The 19,343-nt window shown below is 41.7% G+C and overlaps 1 protein-coding gene across 1 annotated transcript in view; it reads left to right on the top strand.

The window, feature by feature from the left end:
- Positions 1–18,942, top strand: part of C16H3orf52 (chromosome 16 C3orf52 homolog) — a 27,489-nt gene extending 8,547 nt beyond the window's left edge. The window contains exons 3-6 of the mRNA XM_021185631.1: positions 5,135–5,262; positions 12,759–12,829; positions 16,247–16,428; positions 17,491–18,942. Coding sequence (XP_021041290.1) covers positions 5,135–5,262; positions 12,759–12,829; positions 16,247–16,428; positions 17,491–17,495 — 386 coding nt within the window. The 3' untranslated portion in view covers positions 17,496–18,942. The remainder of the gene's footprint in view (positions 1–5,134; positions 5,263–12,758; positions 12,830–16,246; positions 16,429–17,490) is intronic.
- Positions 18,943–19,343: the final 401 nt, after the last annotated feature.

Raw genomic sequence — 19,343 nt, 5'->3', positions numbered from 1 at the left:
AATTGAGGAAAATATGTAATAAAAATATTAAAAATTAAAAAAAGAAAAAGAAAAAAAAAGACACTCCTGTATTTGGTGATTTAATGCAAGGTGGCTGATCTTATTGTTGTTCTCTGTCCTCTAACAACTGAACACTTGTTATTGTCTAACATTTGGGGTGGACTTATCTCCTCCTCTGCTCTGGTGTGCACTGAAGTGATGACTGATTCAGAGTCACTACTCAGCCTCACATATGGTACATGGACTGTGTACACAATAGGAATAAGAGGTCACCAGTTCACCAGACTCAGCTAACATTGATATTTTCTTTAATTGTCAATTTATGGGCAGAGTCCAGTGAAGCTTGTTTCCTTTGGAGAACTGGATTTGTTCCAGCTCTGTGGAGAATTGTATTAATGGACAATTTAGTTTCCTTCTCCTGGAAGAACTGTAAAATTTTTGATGTGAGGATCATATATGTATATGAATGTGTGTGGTATGGTATATAAGGGTATATATACCATACACACACATACCATAGAGAGAGAGGGAGAGAGACAGAGACAGAGACAGATACAGAGAGAAACAGACAAAGAGGGCCTGGCAATGATTTTGAAACTTCAAATCTCACCCCCAATTGACATACCCCCTCCAACTAGGCTATTCCCACTCCAAAAAGCTATGCCCCCTATTCTTTCCAAATAGTTCATTGGCTAGGCACTAAACATGCAAATATATGAGCCTATGGGGGGCCATTTTCATTAAAACCATCACACCACAGGGGAGGATGAGAGTGCTTTCCTCCTTCCTGCAGAGTCACTTTCTTTGTAGATAATTTGGAGAGACCTTTAAGCACTTTCACCTGTTTCTTTTTGCTCTGGAATCCTGGAAATGCCTCTTGAAAAACAGGTGTAAAGTTAGAGCACTCGGGAGCCCCCATATGGCCTTCCCCAGCACTGCAGCAGACCTGCCTACTTCTTAGTTTACAGTCTTCTGCAGGAAGAAATGCTGTGACATGACTGAGCAGAGACTTTCTACGTGATACAATATTGAGTGGACTACTCACGTTTTCAGTAGAGGGTGAAACCTCTGTCTTTTGACGTCACATGAACCTGGCAGACTCCTTTCACAGGGAGATACTTCCTGGTTAGGGTGACTCATCGGGAAGTCCTTGGTAGATAGCATGAACAGCTGAAACTGAAAAAGATCCTTCAGGGTAGGAGCTTAATTGCTAGTCCCTTGACCCACTTTCTGAAAGTTACATCATATTTTTGCCCGACAGTCTTTTTATTAGATCTTTGGAGTTTTTCGACCTTCCCAAGACTCAAGTCTTACTTGTGTTTCCTACAAAATATCCTAAGCATCCAAAAGTTCTAAGTGTAGTTCCTGCATCTCTCCTTCAAAACAACCCTCCATGGGATTTGCCATGTCACGGAGGTATTGTTTTCTTTCTCTTGTTTACTGGAGAGTGTAGAGGTAGCTTTGCGTTGGGATCTTACTCTGAATATTTCTAAATCTCTGTGTCTATTGACTCCAGTTTTGTTGTACCACGGTGAATAGCAGTTATCTGATTGTGAAGTCTAACCTTTACCCTCCTTTGGTCCTATTTATAGCTGTCATCTCTGTGTGTTACCTTGTACACTCTGAGTCTACAGAACTCTATAACTAATATACATACATGCGTATACACTCAAGTGCACTAGAGAATGTGGAGTCATATATGCTAGGTAAGTCTTCCACCACAGAGCTACAAATGCCTGTCCCCTTCCAGAACTGAAATTAGCAGTACATACTATCATGCTGGGCTTTTTTTTTTTTTTGTATTGTTTTGGTTTTGTTTATTTCCAGTATGGTTCCATTATTTAAAGTTCAAAGTAAGCACAACTAATTACTATGATTACTGAAGCCAGAAAAAGACATTTCTTTTTTGGGTGGGTTAGTAAGCAGAAGTGTCTGTCAGAAGTTAGTGATTTTTTTTTTTAAATTTTAACTTTAATATTTCTATCAATTTCACACAATATATTTTGATCATATTAGCCCCCATTTTTCCCCTTACTCCTGTCCCATCCATTCCCATCCCCCACTCCTTCCCAATGTCAAGTCCTTGTGTTTTCATTTTCTGTTTGTTTGAATAATCTATGAGGTCTAATTTGTGCTGACCATAAACTCCTAGGTGTGAGACCATCTAAAGCATAGTTGACCTACCAGGACTAAACCTTACAAACTGTCTCTTCCTTCCCTAGAAGCCATTAACTTCCTGTAGCTCCTGGAGGGTGGAGGCTCAGGAGCCCCTCCTTCCTCTAGGTTAGAATGTTGATCAGCTTGACCTTGTGCAGGTCTTGTGCAGACAACCACAGCTGCTGTGAGTTCATGAGGGCGGCTGACCTATCCAGTTGAGCAGGCTTCATTCTTGTCTTCCTGATTTCGAGATCTTACAAACTATTCTCTTTCTTTTTCTTTTTCTTCTTCTTTTTCTTCTTCTTTTTCTTTTTCTTTTTCTTTTCCTTTTCCTTTTTCTTTTCTTTCTCTTTCTTTCTTTCTTTCATTCTTTCTTTTTTTTTTTTGTTTTTTGTTTTGTTTTGTTTTTGAGATAGGGTTTCTCTGTGTAGCCCTGGCTGACCTGTTTTTTTTTTTTTTTCAGAATTATAATACTTTTATTTAAAACACACAGTGCTTTAAAACTGTCACATTTCTCAGTTTTAAAATAATAATATGTTAGTAATTCATCATCAGATAAGAACTAACAGTGCTGAAGTCCATAAACCATTGCACAGCATAGGGAATTGCAGACTTGCTTTGCAGTAACCCTAAAAATTGCCTCAAATAGAAGATAGGCATTTCCTGTATCTTTAAGAGATAGACTGCCAGAGATGTCATGCTTTCTTTGTATGTATTATGTTGAAGAAACATCTTGGGACATTATTTTAGTTTATTACTATTTTGTCTTATGAATAAAGAAGGACATAGATCAGTTTGTGTAGGAATATATATGGGATTCCAGAACTCTGGGATAGGGTCAAAGAGACATGCCTGGCAGAAGAGGTAAACTATACCCTCAAGGAAAGGGCTTTAGGGGGAAATCCATTTAGAGGGGAATGAAGCATATCTGGAACTTGGGTGGCACAGAAGCAAATACATCGGCAACTGGAGTAGTATCAAGGTCTTTCAGATCAACTGGAGATTTCAAGTTAAAGTTCTGTAAAATGGTGGTCAGGAATAAAAATAGTTCTGCTCGAGCCAGGCCCTCTCCCACACGAATCCGTTTTCCTGTTGAGAAAGGAGAGAGAGAGTGAGAGAGAGAGAGACCAGGCTGGCTTCGAATTCAGAAATCTGCCTGCCTCTGCCTCCCAAGTGCTGGGATTAAAGGCGTGCACCACCACTGCTCTGCCTTAAGAACTTTTCAATCCTTCTTCCACAGTTGTCTCTGAGCTTTGGTGATGGGGTATGTGTAGATGCCCAGTCATGGCTGAGCAACCACTGAGACATATTCTTTGCATTTTGGCTACCTTTGAATGTCTATCTTCACCACCATCCATTGCATAAGGGAACCTCTCTGGTGATGACGTTTGAGAACACTACTAATCTACAAATGTAAAGATAAGGATTTAGAAGCAGTTTGCTCTGATGTCTATTTCATCGAATAATAGTAGGGTATTTACTCCTGTGGCCTATAAGTCCCTCCATCACGGACTCTAGGCCAGAATTTACAACAGTAGGTATGAGTTTTTTCCAGGGAAGAAACTCAGTGGGCCTTAAATCTAATCAGAGGGCAGTTGGTTACACCCGTGGCATTCCTGCATCTATTGTATCCATGGGCATATTTTACTATACTGATTATTATTGTAGTCCACAGGGTTAACATCTGGGTAAGACTGTTGAACATGTTCAGTGGAGTGTGTGTGTGTGTGTGTGTGTGTGTATCTATGTGTGTGTGCATGCACATGTGGAGGCCACAGGCTGACATCCATTGTTCTCCACCTAGATTTTTTTTGAGACAGAGAAGCCCTGCCTTTTATCTGCATTTCTATCACAAACACTGACTTCACACCAAGATGACCTTTCAAAGTCCAGTAAGAGGCAGAGCTGGTGACGTATGAGACACAGAATTTGAGGGGGAAGCCTGAGAACACCTTGTTTCCCAGCCCACGCTTTTCACAGGGCAGATGAGGTGACCCCCCGTGTGCCTGTGAGGTTGGAGTGGAGCCAGGAGACCTGGTAGAAGCATGTCAGTGCCAGTTTCTCCGTCCTGGCTCCAGGCTTCATGTGGTTTTCCTTCTTTCCTCCAGCTCTAACTCTTTAAAAAAAATCAATTAGCTCTGTCATTAGAACACAAGCAACACAGAGCTCCTTGTCCTATGAGTTGCTCTGCAGGCTTGGGGCCCTGGGGCTCCAAGTGAAGGTTAGGTTTCCCTTCAGAGTATGTCAACATCCCTCCCCTGTGGAACACAGGCTGGAGTGATGACTTCATGCCCATGCCCTGTCTCTTGAACCACTTGGAGACATGGACTCATATCTTGAGTTTCTAGTCTCGCCTCCATTCTTGTCCATGGTACCACTTTCCCTTCATGGTCTCTGACAGTGCTGAACTGCAGTGAAGCTGCTGACAAATCACTCCTCATATGAGTCCATGCTGGTTTCAAGCAACTCTTCCAATACCAGGGAACCTAGTTAAACTTTCAGATTCAGTGTAGCAAGAACAGTTCATGTTCTTTCCATTCTTTCCTCGTGGTTCATCCCCTCGTCTATATCCAGTGGTGTCTGAGACTCTTCTAACCTAAAACCAACAAAACTTTTATCGCAGTAAAAACAAGTGACTCTCTTTCATTCTGTTTGGTTAAGCAAAGAAAGTATTTCTGCTTGTAGTTAATGACTGTGCCAAGCTTTTAGCGTCCACGAGCACTGATAGTTATGTTTAGTTATAGAAGCCAACGGCATGAATACCTTTGTTTGCTTTGTATATTTTGAGAACCGGTCTCACTATGAAGTCATGGATGTTTGGAAGCTTGCTATGTAGAGCAAGCTGGCCTGGAATCTGAAGTGGTTCCCTTGCCTCTGTGCTTTGGGATCACAGGTGTGTACTGCCACATCTGGCTTTATTAAATTCATTATTCAATGCATGCACTCACCATTATTTTTACACCCTCAATCTGTTCAGTGACGTATATCGACGAAGATGAAAATGAAATACTCGAATTATCATCAAACAAAACATTCTTCATCATGCTCAAGATTCCAGAGGAGTGTGCTAATGAAGAGGACCTGCATCGCTTGCTCACTGAAAGGGTGATTATGTCTTACGGATTGTTTGCTGAGGTCTTAACACTGGATTATGAGTTTTGTTAGAAGAGTTGGCAAAGAGCTCTAGAGTAAGCTGCTTTGTTTGTCTGAATGTTAGCTGCAGAAGGTGCTTAGAAGTGGGTCTTCTGTGGTGCAAAGCCAGCAAGTGGGTTGTAACCTCCAGCTATGGGTATCTCAGAAGCCAGGGTTCCTTCACATATGCTGCTCCTATATTTTACCCAATCTGTATTCCTTGAAGATTTAATGATTCCAAGTGCCAGGGCCACATAGTCCTTGCTTATGGGCTCATAATCAAGCAGGGGAAGCAACCAAATAGTTATAAACAGTGTAGTATGCCCCATTACTGAGTTCCATACAGGGTTGTTGGGATTGTTTCTATGTGTACATATGTGTACATGTCATTTGTATGTGCACATGCACATGTGTGCACATCTCGAGGCCAGAGGTTGATTTCAAGTGTTTTCTTCAATTGCTCTCCATGTTATTTTTTTTGAAACAGAATTTTTCACTGGGTCCCAGGAAACAACCTGTTTGGTTAGGTTGGCTGACCAGTGTGTCCCCGGGATCCTGCTGTCCCTGCCTTCCCAGCTCATGCAGTTACAAAGGAGGTACATCTAAATTATGTGAATTGGGGGTGGTAGTAGATGAAGGAGCTGGTCCTCAGGATAGCTATAAAATAAGGGCTGGTAATGTCAGAGGATATACATACTGTCCTTGTAAAGTGGGACAGAGAGATGGGACAATAGGAGATATTTATATTTCAGTGGTCTGTGCAATGGCATACTCAATCTGAGTGTGCTGTGTTGAGGACTCTCTAGGGTTAAATTGATTAGGAGAATAGGAAAGTCATGGAAATTTCCCCCACTTTTTAGTAGACTATGTAAAGGTTTTCACTTGTAGACTTACATGGTTAGATTTTCAGTTTCTTCTCTCTGTGTGGTACTGCACAGTACTTGAAGAGAATAGTTTCGAGGCAGCAGTGCATCTGAGAAGTAAAGGCAGTTTAAATTGGGGCAGCCACGGGGGTCATAAGGAAGAGTTGAGACTTCAGAGGCAACTTTACTTGGAGGAACTTGGTGATTGGAACGTGGTGAAGAAGTGTGTAACTCCAACCTCCTGGTTGGAAGAGTCGGTGCATGGTTTGTGGGATGAGAAATGGAGAAGAGTCTTCTGCAAGGTAGAAGCTCTGCAGACAGACTGAAGGTTTTGTGAGTCAATCTTGACCAGCTTATCAAAGAGTTCTTGTCACACCTAGGAATATTCTGAGACAGGGTCTCACTATGTAGCCCATGCTGTCATCAAAGCCCCCATCCTCCAGTTTTAACCTCATCGGTGCTGGTTCCAGTCACGCACCATGCAGTGATGACTTTATTTCCAGTTCTAGAAATGTGTACAGGATTCCATATAAAGAATAAATCTCTGGTAGTCTGAGTAAGTAAATTGACTTTATAGAACTAGAAGGGTTTGAAGAAAGGAGTACTCAAAAGAGAATGGGTAGGACTTTCAAAATGTCTTTCCTTGTAATGTCGGGACAGGGAGACTGGGTGACAGAAAGTAGCTGATTTGTTAAGCATAGATTATTTCCAGTTATTGGTTTTTATAAGTGAAGATAAAGATTTGGGCAAACTTCATTATCAAGCAAATTGAAACTGGCCTATTGGGAAATCTGACTGTCACTTCAAATGTGACTTACCAGACAGTTGGATACGCATCCTAATTTCAGCCCAGTGACATATGAAAGCTTGAGCTATTTTGACCTTGTTTTGATGTTTAACTTGGAGTACAGGAGTGTAGCAACATCAGTGAAATCCTGTAAATATTTAAATGATTAAAATATTTTATTTATGAGTATGTATGTAGGACTGTGTGAATTTATATGCATCATATGTATGCAAGTGTCCATGGAGGCCATAATGTGTCAGGTCCACAGGAACTGGAGAGAGGTGGGTTGTGAGTCACCTAGTATGGGCTCTGGGAACCTGGCTTCTCTATAGGACCAGTGCATGCTCCTAACCACTAAGCCACATCTCAAGATATTCCCCAATCATTTTTATTTAGCAACTTTCATCTTGTCTTTGGACTTCCACACAGGTAAATGTGTGACCAAAACACAGTGCAGCAGGGCTACTACCCTCAATTATGGCCACCCTGTGATTCTGCTCTCAACCCATTATTCCTTGCTCCTGGTGCCCTCATAAGCACATAGTCATTCTAGCCAAGGATGGAACACTTGATGTTCACCAGATTGTTAAGCATTTAGCTTTTGAGGAGGTAGGGGTAATAGCTAATGTATGGAATTCCAGCACTTATGAAGCCGAGACATGAAGATTGCAAGTTGGGTTACAGAGTGAATTTGCAGGCCAGCCTAGTCTACAGAGTGAAACTCTGTCTTCAAAATCAAACCATCCCATCCCCAAACCAAACCAGACCTCAAACAAAGACACAAAAATGCCACAACAACAATGCTTTTGAGAGGATACTGTTCACAACAAAGATCACTATTACAACCGTCAAGTGGACAGTGTCTCGAGCTTGGAAAATGCTCTGTAACCAGGATTCCTATGAACCCAATGCAAAATCAAGTAGATCAAAGAACTGAGATAGAGGAGTCTTCTTGTCTCACCCAAGAAGTCTTTTTGTTCATTGAACTGAGTCTTTGTAATATCAATATATCTATGTGTGCACTGAGAAGTGTCAGCCAGAGCAGTGATTCTCCCTTGATTATTTAGTAGGCAGTATTTCGGTCAATTTAGCATCTGAGGAATGAGTTGAAATTCAAGTGGAGAATGCAATCTCTATAGAAGAGATCACTAGTGCTATTTTGAAAGTTTGCACTAGGGCAGTTGTTGAAGTTATTCTTCAACAACTGCCCTAACTCTGAAGTTATTCAGAGATCTTTTAGGGAATGTCACTATAAATACAACTCCGAGAAGACCTTTAGAATGTGCACAGTCATACCTTCTATCTTCTTTTTCCAATTTTAACTTTGACATTTTCCCTAGTCTGCTATGTGCAAACAGAGTGGTCGGCCCTAGGGTGAATGTAGGGAGGAACAGGGACAAATACTAGGTTTGAAATTGTGATAGGTGTTGGGGAGATGGCTATGGAAACATGAGGAACTGGGTTTGGATTCCTAGAACCCATGTAAGGCACCCATGCTGAATCTATAATTCTATTGGTGGTGAGAGAGTTGTGGGGAGCGGAGAGGGACTGGCAGATCCCTAGAGCTTGCTAGCCACCTAGTCTAGCTATTTCATGATCTCTGGATTCAAGAAGAAAGACTAGCTCAAAAAGTAAGGTGGACAGCAACAGAGAAAGACAACTTCTGGCCTCTACATACATGCACATATAGGTGCACACACATATGTACATGCACATACATGTACATGCACACACATGCACATGCACAAAAGTAAATAAACACATAAATTTTTACAAAAAACAATAGGCATGATTTACCAGAGGCATATGTTTTTTATTTATTAGCAATAATTTTAGTGCTTGAACAAACATCCTTTGTAGCATCCTGCATCCTCCCTCACCTTCGCTTCATGCTGAGCAGTAAAAGTACCATTTTAGAACCTGAATTTCTCCACTTCTATCCATCATCCACTTTCTTCATACCAGAGCTCAAAGAACTAGGATGACTCCCTTTTCTTCCAAAGTTCCTATCACATTGTGCCTTTTTCATTCATGATAATTTAGATGTGCTCTGCCATTGCTTTAACTTCTCTGAGTAGTGAGGTAAAATGGAAAGGATCCGGGCTTGATGTCTATCGCACCTAAAACTGAATTTGGCCTTTAGAATTTACCAGCTATATATCAAGAAACCAGCAAGTTTTTAACTTCTTGAAATACTCATCCTTCATCTGTAGAAAAGGAGTGACAAAATGCCTGTTGTGTCTTACAAAGGTTCTGTTCTTAAGATCAGAGTTATTACAAACACTGAGTGCCGTTGACTTTCTGCTGAGTTAGGCAGGAGTGTGTTTGGTTGTGCAGCCTCTTTGAGATTAGGTAGGTGACAAGGTGTGCACCCTGATAGGGCCCTGCTGGATTTTATATGTTTCAGTGCTTGCTACTGAATAAAGCATGACTCACCAAACTTTCTTGATATACTTGGAAGTGGCTAACTCATTACAAGGTCACTACTGGTACAGTGAAAGGTCCAGAACAGTGTCAGGGTTGAATTTGCAGGTTGGGCAAGAGTGGGTCTGATTTTGCTTTCGGTATAGCTGTGACTTTATTCTAATCCCAGAGCTGTGCCCACACTGAGAGTGGTACCAGATCCCAGCCTAGTCCTGATATGTCCTAGAACTATTATGTTAGAGAACAAGGTTTTTAGCTTTCCATTGAAAGCACAGAAGGAATGCAGTGTAAATTTGTTCAGCCATATGTTTCCTAGTACAAAATAGTTATGATTTGTATCTCTGAAACTTGATGGGAGGACTAATTAAATCCTGGAAAAGGAAGCTGAGAGATGGCTTTGTTGTTATAGTTATGGCTCCCAGGGTTCACATGTCAGCCCTCAATGCCTGACATTCCAGTTCCAGGGAATTCTATGTCTTCTGTCTCCATAGGCACCAAGGACATGGGTACTACACACACATATCTTTTTTTTTTTAAAGATTTATTTATTTATTATATGTAAGTACACTGTAGCTGTCTTCAGACACACCAGAAGAGGGAGTCAGATCTCATTACGGATGGTTGTGAGCCACCATGTGGTTGCTGGGATTTGAACTCTGGACCTTCGGAAGAGCAGTCGGGTGCTCTTACCCACTGAGCCATCTCACCAGCCCCACACACATATCTTTAACACATGGAAAGGTGCTCCACCTATAATAAAAAGGGCAATACATGCAGTATGAGATGTGATATTATATCAGTGAGATGGAGAAAAGTTTTTAAGTCTAGTAGGACTAGGGCAAATGGAACAGGTCTGATTGCAGAGAGGAGAGGAAAATGAAGAACGTTCAGCAAGAACGAGTTGAGACAAAGATGCACCTGCCTTTGGACAAGCAATTCCATTTCTCAATATGTATCTCAGAGAGATTTTCAAACAACCAAAAAGGTGCACAGAGGTGGTTGAGGATAGCTATTGTATTAGCATAGTTTATGATAAAGACAGCATGGAAGGAAGTCCCCATCAGTGAGGAAATGGATGAGCTAGTATAATGATTTATTGCATTCTGTGTAGGACCTGGACTTTAGGACCCTGAGATGTATCTTATGCATAAATCTTGAAAGTAATTTTCAGTATAAAAGCAAGTCTTTTAAAAGCATTTCTTTATTCATTTACATTCCAAATGTTGTCCTCCGCCCAGTACCCCCTCCCAGAGTTCTTTATCCCATCTCCGTTGTCTTTGAGAGGGTGCCCCTCCACTCACCATCCACCCCTTCCCTACAACCCTGCCCTTGGCATCCCCCTTTCCTGGAGCATCAAGTCTCTTCAGAATTAGGCATATCCTCTCCCACTGAGACCAGATAGGGCAGCCCTATACTACATATGTACCTGGAGCCACAGACCAGCCCATGTATGCTCTTTGGTTGGTGGCTTAGTCTCTAGGAGCTCCAGGTTATTTGACACCATTGCTCTTTCTATGGGGTTGCCATCCTTCAATCCCTACCCTAGCTCTTCCATAGGTGTCCCTGAACTCAGTCCAATGGTTGGCTGTAAGTATCTGCCTTCTATCTCAGTCAGCTGCTGGTAGAGCCTCTCAGAGGACAGCCATGCTTAGTGTCAGGGTTTGGTGCCTGCCCATGGGATGCATTCCAGGTTGGACAGGTCACTCAATGGCCTTTCCTTTAATCTCTCCTCAATTTGGGGACAATGGCACATATCTGTGATATTAGCTACTCAGGAGCAGGAAGATACTGGAGTTTGAAACCAACCTGAGCAAGATAGTGAGACCATTTCTGATGAGGAAAAAAAAAAAAACAGCTCTTAAAAGGTTGTATAGAATATAACACATTTTATTTGCATAAAAACATAAACACCATGTCTTTATGATTCTATAAGAAAAGAATAATTTTTAAATATAAGTGAAGAAAGGATATGTAGCAATGTCAGGTGATGGCTAGTACCGAGGAATGGAGGAATAATGTTCTCAATTTTTAACTTATAGACCACTTTTGGTGGTGTTTTCATGTTTTGGCTTTGAGGACAATATATACACAAATTTCATGAGTTTATCACCTTGTTATAAAACGGGCTTTATGCTAGGTGGATCTGCCTAACTGTAGGCTAATGAAAGAAAGTGTTTTGAGCCAAGTGACAATGTTTAATATATTAGATGTAGTAAATGAATTTCTACCGTTTTAAATTAGCATACAATGTTAACAGGTTTCCTTAGTATTCTCACATACACAGTTTTGTCAATTCACACTGCCAGCTCCTCTCCTGTCTCCTAGCCACAATCCTTGATGTACTCTTCTGCCCCCAGAATGCCCCCCTCCATTTTCACATGACCAGTGATCTATTAGCCTCTCCATCCCCTCCCTCTTAAAGATTCATTTGCCCAATCTCATAGGCCTCTTTGGTTGTGTATCCTCTACCTACCCTTACTTCATCATTTGTATATTTTTGATCATTTCAATCTATGAATCGGTTTACTAGGAACTGCATTGCAGACTGTGAAGTTACTGCACAGCAAAATGTGAAGGCGTAAAGCCTAGGTGGGAGAACCATGGGCATCATCATGTTTTTAGAATGCAATTTTGCTGAAAAATCTCCATATCTTGGCAACTTCATCATTTGTTCCTTTGTCCCGGGGAGTGATAGACCTGACAGTCAGGATAGATATTCCCCTAACAAGGACATTCTGAAGAAGAGAGAAAGAAGCCCAGGGCCAGTGATGTCCTGGTACTGAGTGGCTTATGCTGAAGGGATCCCTCCCCATTTCATCCCCTGCCCTAGCAGTTAATGGTGCTTCTATGAGTTCCTGCTGAGCATCGCTGACCATAGCACCACTAAGGATACCAAGTGTATGCTCAACTTATAAGTCAAGTTGAGAATTCCCAGTAAGTCACTTGGGCCTTATCAATGAGTTCATTTTAACTTTTTTTTTTTTTTTTTTGGACAGAGTCTAACTATGTTGCATTGGTTGGCCTAGAACTCATTATAAAAAACAAACCAACTAAACAAACAAAAACAAACGAACAAACAAACAAAAAACCAAGCCAGTCTTACCTTGAACTTACCCATTTCTTCAGCTTTGGGAATGCTGGGATTACAGACACGTGCGTGGCTGCCTGGCTGTCAGGGAGACTCAGCTAGTTAGACCATTTAGATCTCACTTGAGTGTTGAGTTGAGCTTTGATTTGTGGTCAGCTTACACTTTTCCCCTCTTAGTCCAGAACCCCAAACCAGTGAATTCCTAGCCAGAGTGAATTCTCCTTTGTCCTGAATCCATTTGTTTCTGTTGGTGCTATGTAAGATGATCCTCAGTGACATGTGTGTTCTTTTCTTGTTGTGTGTTTAGCTCACGGACATGTATAAACAGTCCCCAGCTCTGAGTCGTTTTTTCACTTCTGCTGATATCTTGGATTTCAGGTAAGGGCTCGGATCTTTCACCTACCCAACTTCTCTCCATTCACCCCCCAATGATCTCCCTGAGCTTTGCAGCAGGAGAAGACTTGGGAGTAAAAACCACAGTGTCATACTGCAATGGTGGAGGGCAACATCTTAGCTCGGAAAAGCAGAAAGAAGGAAATCGGGGACTAATTATGTGATTCAATTATGGTCACCCACAGAGAGGAAAAGCATGTCCATCTAAGAGAAACATTTCTGTTTAACAATAGACACAGAAATCAATTCAGGGCAAAAATAAACACAAATCTCAGAGAGTAGTGTACTAGCAGGGACATGAGTTATGTGTTGCAGCGATGACTCAGGGGTATACTGGCCTCATACAACATTAAGAAGATAAAAACGCACCTGTCTCTTCTGTCTCCTTTCTATAGTGCTACCACCAATGATGAATGACACTCACTCCTACAAAATTAACAACTCTGCTTGCCTTAATTTTTTGCCTGTGCATATGTTTACTATATTCAGTGCCCATGCATGTATACATTACAGTTTTTTTTTTAATTTCAAGAAATTTAATAGTTTGAACCAGTCAAAAGATACACACATTTGTGCGTGTGTCTGTGTAAAGGAGTATAAGGAATAATTTAATAAATGATTCTTTTTATTACTGAGATTACTGGAAATAAGATTTATATGAGAAAGCATTATTGTCAGTTGTTCCAAGGGTGTCACTGGGAGGTAGTGATCAAAGTTAACATCATATGTTGGGATTCTCCCACTTAAATCATAATACCAGTAGATCCGAGAGAGGAGCAGGTAGCATCAGTGGTAACTTGATGAGATAGGACTAGAAAGGACATGAAGTTTGATGTTGTCTTCCTTCTTCAGATGTCTCTTGCTGCCCAATGGGGACCCTACTGTCTTTAATCATAAGTCACTGGCACAAATATGGGTGTAGGAACGGGAACATTGGATAGTTGGATCTCACATACTTTGGTCTATCCCTGTGACACGTTTTTCTGCTTGAAGACTATAGTAGAGCTGTAGTGGAGCCACTATGAGCATCCTGGGTCTTTCCAAGAATCTGCCCTTGCTATGGATATAAAGGATCTGAACTTAGCATTCAATAGGTGGGAGTAGACACAGGGAAAACCCACAAAAAGACTAAGTAAAACAGGTCTAGAAATTAGGCCAAGGATTAGTATTAGAGAATTTTTTAAAAAGTTATTTGTGGGGTGGGAGGCTGATAAGACTGCTCTGCTATTGAGAACACTTCCTGTTCTTCCAGGCGACCTGTGTTCCGTTCCCAGGACCCATGTTTAGCAGCTCACAAACTCTTATTTGACTCCAGCCCAGGGAATCTAGCAACCCAACTCTCTCTCTCTCTCTCTCTCTCTCTCTCTCTCTCTCTCTCTCATTCACACACATGAGATAGAGAGAGATTTTTAAAATATATTTTCTAAATAATAAAAAAAAAACCAAGAACTTTAGTACTTCAGATAAAGAACTGTCAGTGTGTGTGTGTGTGTGTGTGTGTGTGTGTGTGTGTGTGTGTGTGTAGGGGGCAGTCAGTCTCATATAGCTCGAACTCATGTAATCACGGTTGACCTTGAATTCTGGTCCTCCTGCCTGCACATGCTGGGCTTAAAGGCTTGTGCCATTGTGTAAGGTTTTCTTGAATCCAGGGTTTCAAGCCTGCTAGGCAAATAATCTACCAACTGAGCCTCTACTGCCAAGCCCCCACGTTTTTAATGTTTATTTAGAATTTTCAAAACCATCACATCTAAAATGATGTCCTTGCACATGTAAAAAAAAATATTCTTATGCTCAGCGCATGCATTTGTGTCTACAGAGAGGTCCATAACGGGCTCACTAGCACCAGAAAGTACCTCTTGCTGTGTCAGTGGCTAGATCTACTCCAGGGGTGCGCTGCTGTGGGAAAGTCCACAGAAAAAATACCTCCTTCAAATGGCTACCTTTATAAATCTACCAGGGGAGACAGGGGTGGTAGAGGCAAGAGAGACAGGGACAGTGCACTCAGACTGGGTCAGACACCTTGATATTCTCACTTAGCTTTCAGCTTGATCTTCTGAACATCCACTCAAGACCTGTTTCATCAGTTAGTCCAGATCCTTAGCAGTGGTATGCAGAATTGCTGCCTGCCCGCTTGTGCCTGTCCATCCTCCTGAGTGACAAATCACTGTGCTAAGGGTTAATTAATGATACCTGCAAACTAGGCTAGCTGGATTGAAGTTTGAAAATGGGCTTTTAACACTGCCTTTAATGGCACCATGGTAACTGGGTCTGGGCAGAGTCTCAATTTACACTGTAATTTATTTGGTTCATAGGGCTTGGCACAATTCTTTGCTATATGGGAGAGTTTGCAAACCTGTACTATAAAATGTACAGTCATTGACCTATGTGACATCTGACCTCCAGAGGGAGCTCTTTGCCTATCCTTGGCATCGCAGTGGCCTGATTAACTCTGGAGAGACCAAAGCATCTATAAATCTCTCTCTAAAAGAATCTCTCTGATGTGCCCTCCTGTTAATTTGTTCTTTATTATTGCTGAGCCTAATCTGGGCCATCTTGACCAAAGCAATAGAAGAATTAAATGTTACTTGTGAAAGATTAAATGTTGAGGAAGCCACTTAAGCTACTAATTTAGGACAGACCTATAATTATCTTCACTGTAAAAAATTTAGAAAAGTGTGTACTGAAAGATGAAAGGGTTAGAGCCTCCTCAGGGATGAAAATTCCTGAGATCTCATTACTAAGAGATTTTTTAAAAATGATTATTGTGCCGTCGGGAGCTCTGGAAGTGTACATGAAGGAGTATCTCCCCAAACACAGGCGGTATGATTCATTGCAATGCACAGGCCATTCTCTGGGAGATCAAGAGGTAGGGAGTTGATAAGGTTGCCAGACCATCATAATTTTATAGGTTAAGTGGTTAAACTTGGGGGAGGCTAGGATCAAAGTGTGTGTGTGAGAACCTATGAAATAATAAATAAATAAACATTTTTAAAAGAACTCATTAAGTATCCCCAATGTGTACATGTAGTGGCAGCATTGAAAGCGTGAAGACAGGGATGGAGGAGGGGCTTCTGGGCTCGCCACACAGCAGGAAAGCTAATATCAGATGGGTGCTATGCCAACGCTCAGTCTTTCTTTATAATAGTTGAATTGTGTCCCTCCCTTCCAAAGCCACTCTCTGCAGTCCCCTAAAGTGTGAGCAGATGGCAGTGGTTGTGTGATGGCCACAGGAGGAGGGCTCGAGGGCAGTGCATTCTCCCGGGCTAGTGTGTCCTCTGAAGCTGGTTCCAGGAAGATGTGGAGCCAAAGAAATATTAATGCTGAGATTGGTGTCTGAGTCTCGATATGTTTCTGCTTCTTCGTTATAATGTCTGTCTGATGTCTTAATGGTTTGGTTTTCAGTGTTGAAAATGCCACGGTAACCTATCACTTGCAGTTTGGAGTTCCATCTGAAGATGATGACTTTATGAAATATATGATGAGTGAAGAGTTGGTGCTTGGCATCATGCGACAGAGCTTCCACGATAAGAACATATCTACCTGTGAGAGTCTCGGGCTTGACCCAGAATCTCTCTTGCTCTATGGTAAGTAGGGAAAGCCAAGAAGCGGGTCCTGTAATGATGGACAACTTGGTATGGCAGTGTTGGTGTCTTGTATTGTGTCAAGTCAAGTAACTCTTCACTCTTGCACAAACCGATCTCTTGCTCTGGAGTTCACATCCTGTATGCAGACGGAGCAGTGAGAAAACACTATGGAAAAATAAAAAAGACCACCGTCCCAAAGAACCTCACTGCAGAACAGCAGAATGTCTGCCAGGATCTATATGAACACCTCCACCCAAGCCAACCACCTCCCACCATATCCCTCACCAGTTTCTCCTGGCGCACTGATGGTGGTTTGAGGGGCTAACACTTGACAGTTATTGTCACAGGTAGATTATAAAGAGGGGCCAAATGTTAAAATGCCCTCATCATCCAAGAGGCTACATCAACATGTTTATCATGAATCACACCACAATAAGTGAGCATCCAATAAACATTATTTGACTTTTGAAGAGTATTCAGCATACACACACACACACACACACAAATATGTGTGTGTGTGTGTATTTGTGCATGCATACAGAGAGTGAAAATTTTCTATTCAGAATTGATGACGTTTCCAATTTGGTCTAAGATTATTTACTCAGACTCTATGACACCGTATGTAAATACAAATGTCCAGAGTAATTTCTTTGGCTTTTGAAAATTAGTGACCAGCCTAGTTTCATTTCTGCTGCTGTGATAAAAACACAATTTCAGGTTCCATTTTGTTCCTGCAGGGAACCCAGGGATACAGGAACTTGAAGTTTCTAGTCACGTCATAACCACAGTCAAGAGCCAAAGGGAAAGAAATGCTTCCGGGCTTCATGCTCAGCCATTCTTTCTACTCTGACACAGTCCAGAGCTCCAGGCTCGGGAATGTTCCTGCCCACTTTCAGACTGAGTCTTCTCATATCAACTAAGGCAATCAGCAGCCCCCCACTGTCACATCTACAGGCCAATCTGACCTAGGCAATCCCTCATCGAGATTCTTTGCCCAGGTGACTCTAGTTTGGATCAAACTAAGCACACAGTGACTTTGATTTGCCTTTGTTTTCTTTTTAGAATGAAGTGATGGGGGATGGTCTGCGTCTGAAAGCAGTGCTCTGCTGAGTCTCAGACGGAAAACAATTCAGAAGGGAATCTAGCAGTGACCGGAAGGAGGAGACAGTTCTTCCACTGATTCTACCCAGATGTGAAGGCTGGGTCCATCACAGAACAGCAGATTGAGAGCTGTCCCCGCTGGGTTCAGGAGCTAGAGGTCTGGGGTGAATCTAAGATCCCACAGGAGATTCCCATTGCCTTTGACGCACTGGCTGCTTCTACTAGCACATGCGTGCCTTTCCTGTGTTGCAGAGATAAGCATCTGGCTTTGTTTTAGGCAGGTTCTGTTAACTCCAGCTGATGGGGTGAGTCCAAGCTGCATCAGGGTAGCCAAGGGGAGGAGGGAGATGGACCAGTTGTTTACTGAAGCCCTCTCCCCAGTCACAATTACATCTGATGGACCCCTGAGCCAGGGCAAGAGGAAAAGGAAGTCGACTCCAAGACCTAAGGAGTGTAGGTCTTCGCCTAACTCTACCACCTATACCTGACAGTTGAGCTCAGTCAGGCATATCGTGGAGTATTATATATAGAAAGATGATTGATGTGTCTTAATTGTTTCTCATCTTTGCATTGTTGCTGAGATGACTATCTTTTTTTAAACAAACAAACAAACAAACAAACAAACACATGTTTCTGAGTTTTGCCAGGGTGCCATCTTTTAAGATTGCCACTCATGTGGGTTATTATTATTATTAATTATTATTATTGAAGTCATCAAAGGATCATTAAGACTACTTAAATTTCTGCTACTGATACCACACACCAGCTTTGTGTTACCTGGTATCACCAGGATTCCTGTAGGACTCAATTTCTTGAGATGTTTGCGTGTCTTCCTGCAGATGATCGCTAAGCAGAGAATTTCTGTCCTTTTGAAACTGTCCAAAACAGTATGCAAGTCCCTTGGAGGGATAGAAGGAAGCTAGTGACTGTATCAGTCACCTATGGATATAGATTGCCTGTCATAAGACAACAGAATATTTGTTTTGTTGGGGAAATTGCCTTCCTGGAAATTTTCTGGGAGAGTTAGTCTCATGGTTGTATAATGAGAAATTCCCTAGTCTGATACCTCAGATAGGTGAGGCATGGATACAGGTCATTATGGCAGGCAGCTGTGTATGAATATGTGTCAATAATAGGGTTCTGAACAATGTGAACTTGCTTTCTTATTTAACTACTATATACTATAGTAATATAGCACAATGATAATTGCTGCATTGTAACTTATTGATTTCACTTTCAGGTTAGTTCCTTAAATTCCAGAAACAGGTAGATTTTTCTTCTTCCTTATTTAATTTTATTTTTACATGTTAACTGCGAACTCTCGTGCGCCTTTACTATTTTTTTTTTAAGTAACAAGGAATTTTAATATATAACGGTCTACAAACATTTACAATAAATTATTTTTGCAACTGGGTTGTTTTCTCGTCTGCCTCTTGGGTCTTACCTCATTAAGACAGTGCAGTTAGTTGGGGGATAGAAGCGATTGTGCGCATGTGTGAGGAAGATGAAGCCAGGTTGGACCAGGTTGAGCTGGGGTTGACTGTGCCCTCCTCTCATTTCTGGGAGGAGCCTATTCCTAGCCTCTTTCTCTGCAGTGCTTTTTAGGCACAGAGTGTTACACTCTCAATCTGCAATGTCCCCCATAGCCTTATGCGTTAAACATTTGTTTCACAGTTAGTGGTACTGTCCTGGGAGGCTGTATAACCTTTAGTGGGTGGGGCTCGCTGGCATAAGGAGACTGCCAGAGGAAATCAGTCGAAGGTTATGGCCCAGTCAGGTTGGTCCAAGCTTCAGTCTCTGCTTTCCATAATGTG

The sequence above is a fragment of the Mus caroli genome, chromosome 16 (genome assembly GCF_900094665.2).
Source record: "Mus caroli chromosome 16, CAROLI_EIJ_v1.1, whole genome shotgun sequence".
Lineage (NCBI taxonomy): Eukaryota > Metazoa > Chordata > Mammalia > Rodentia > Muridae > Mus > Mus caroli.
The sequence above is the reverse complement of the archived record's forward strand: the minus strand, read 5'-3'. Positions and strand labels throughout refer to the sequence as shown.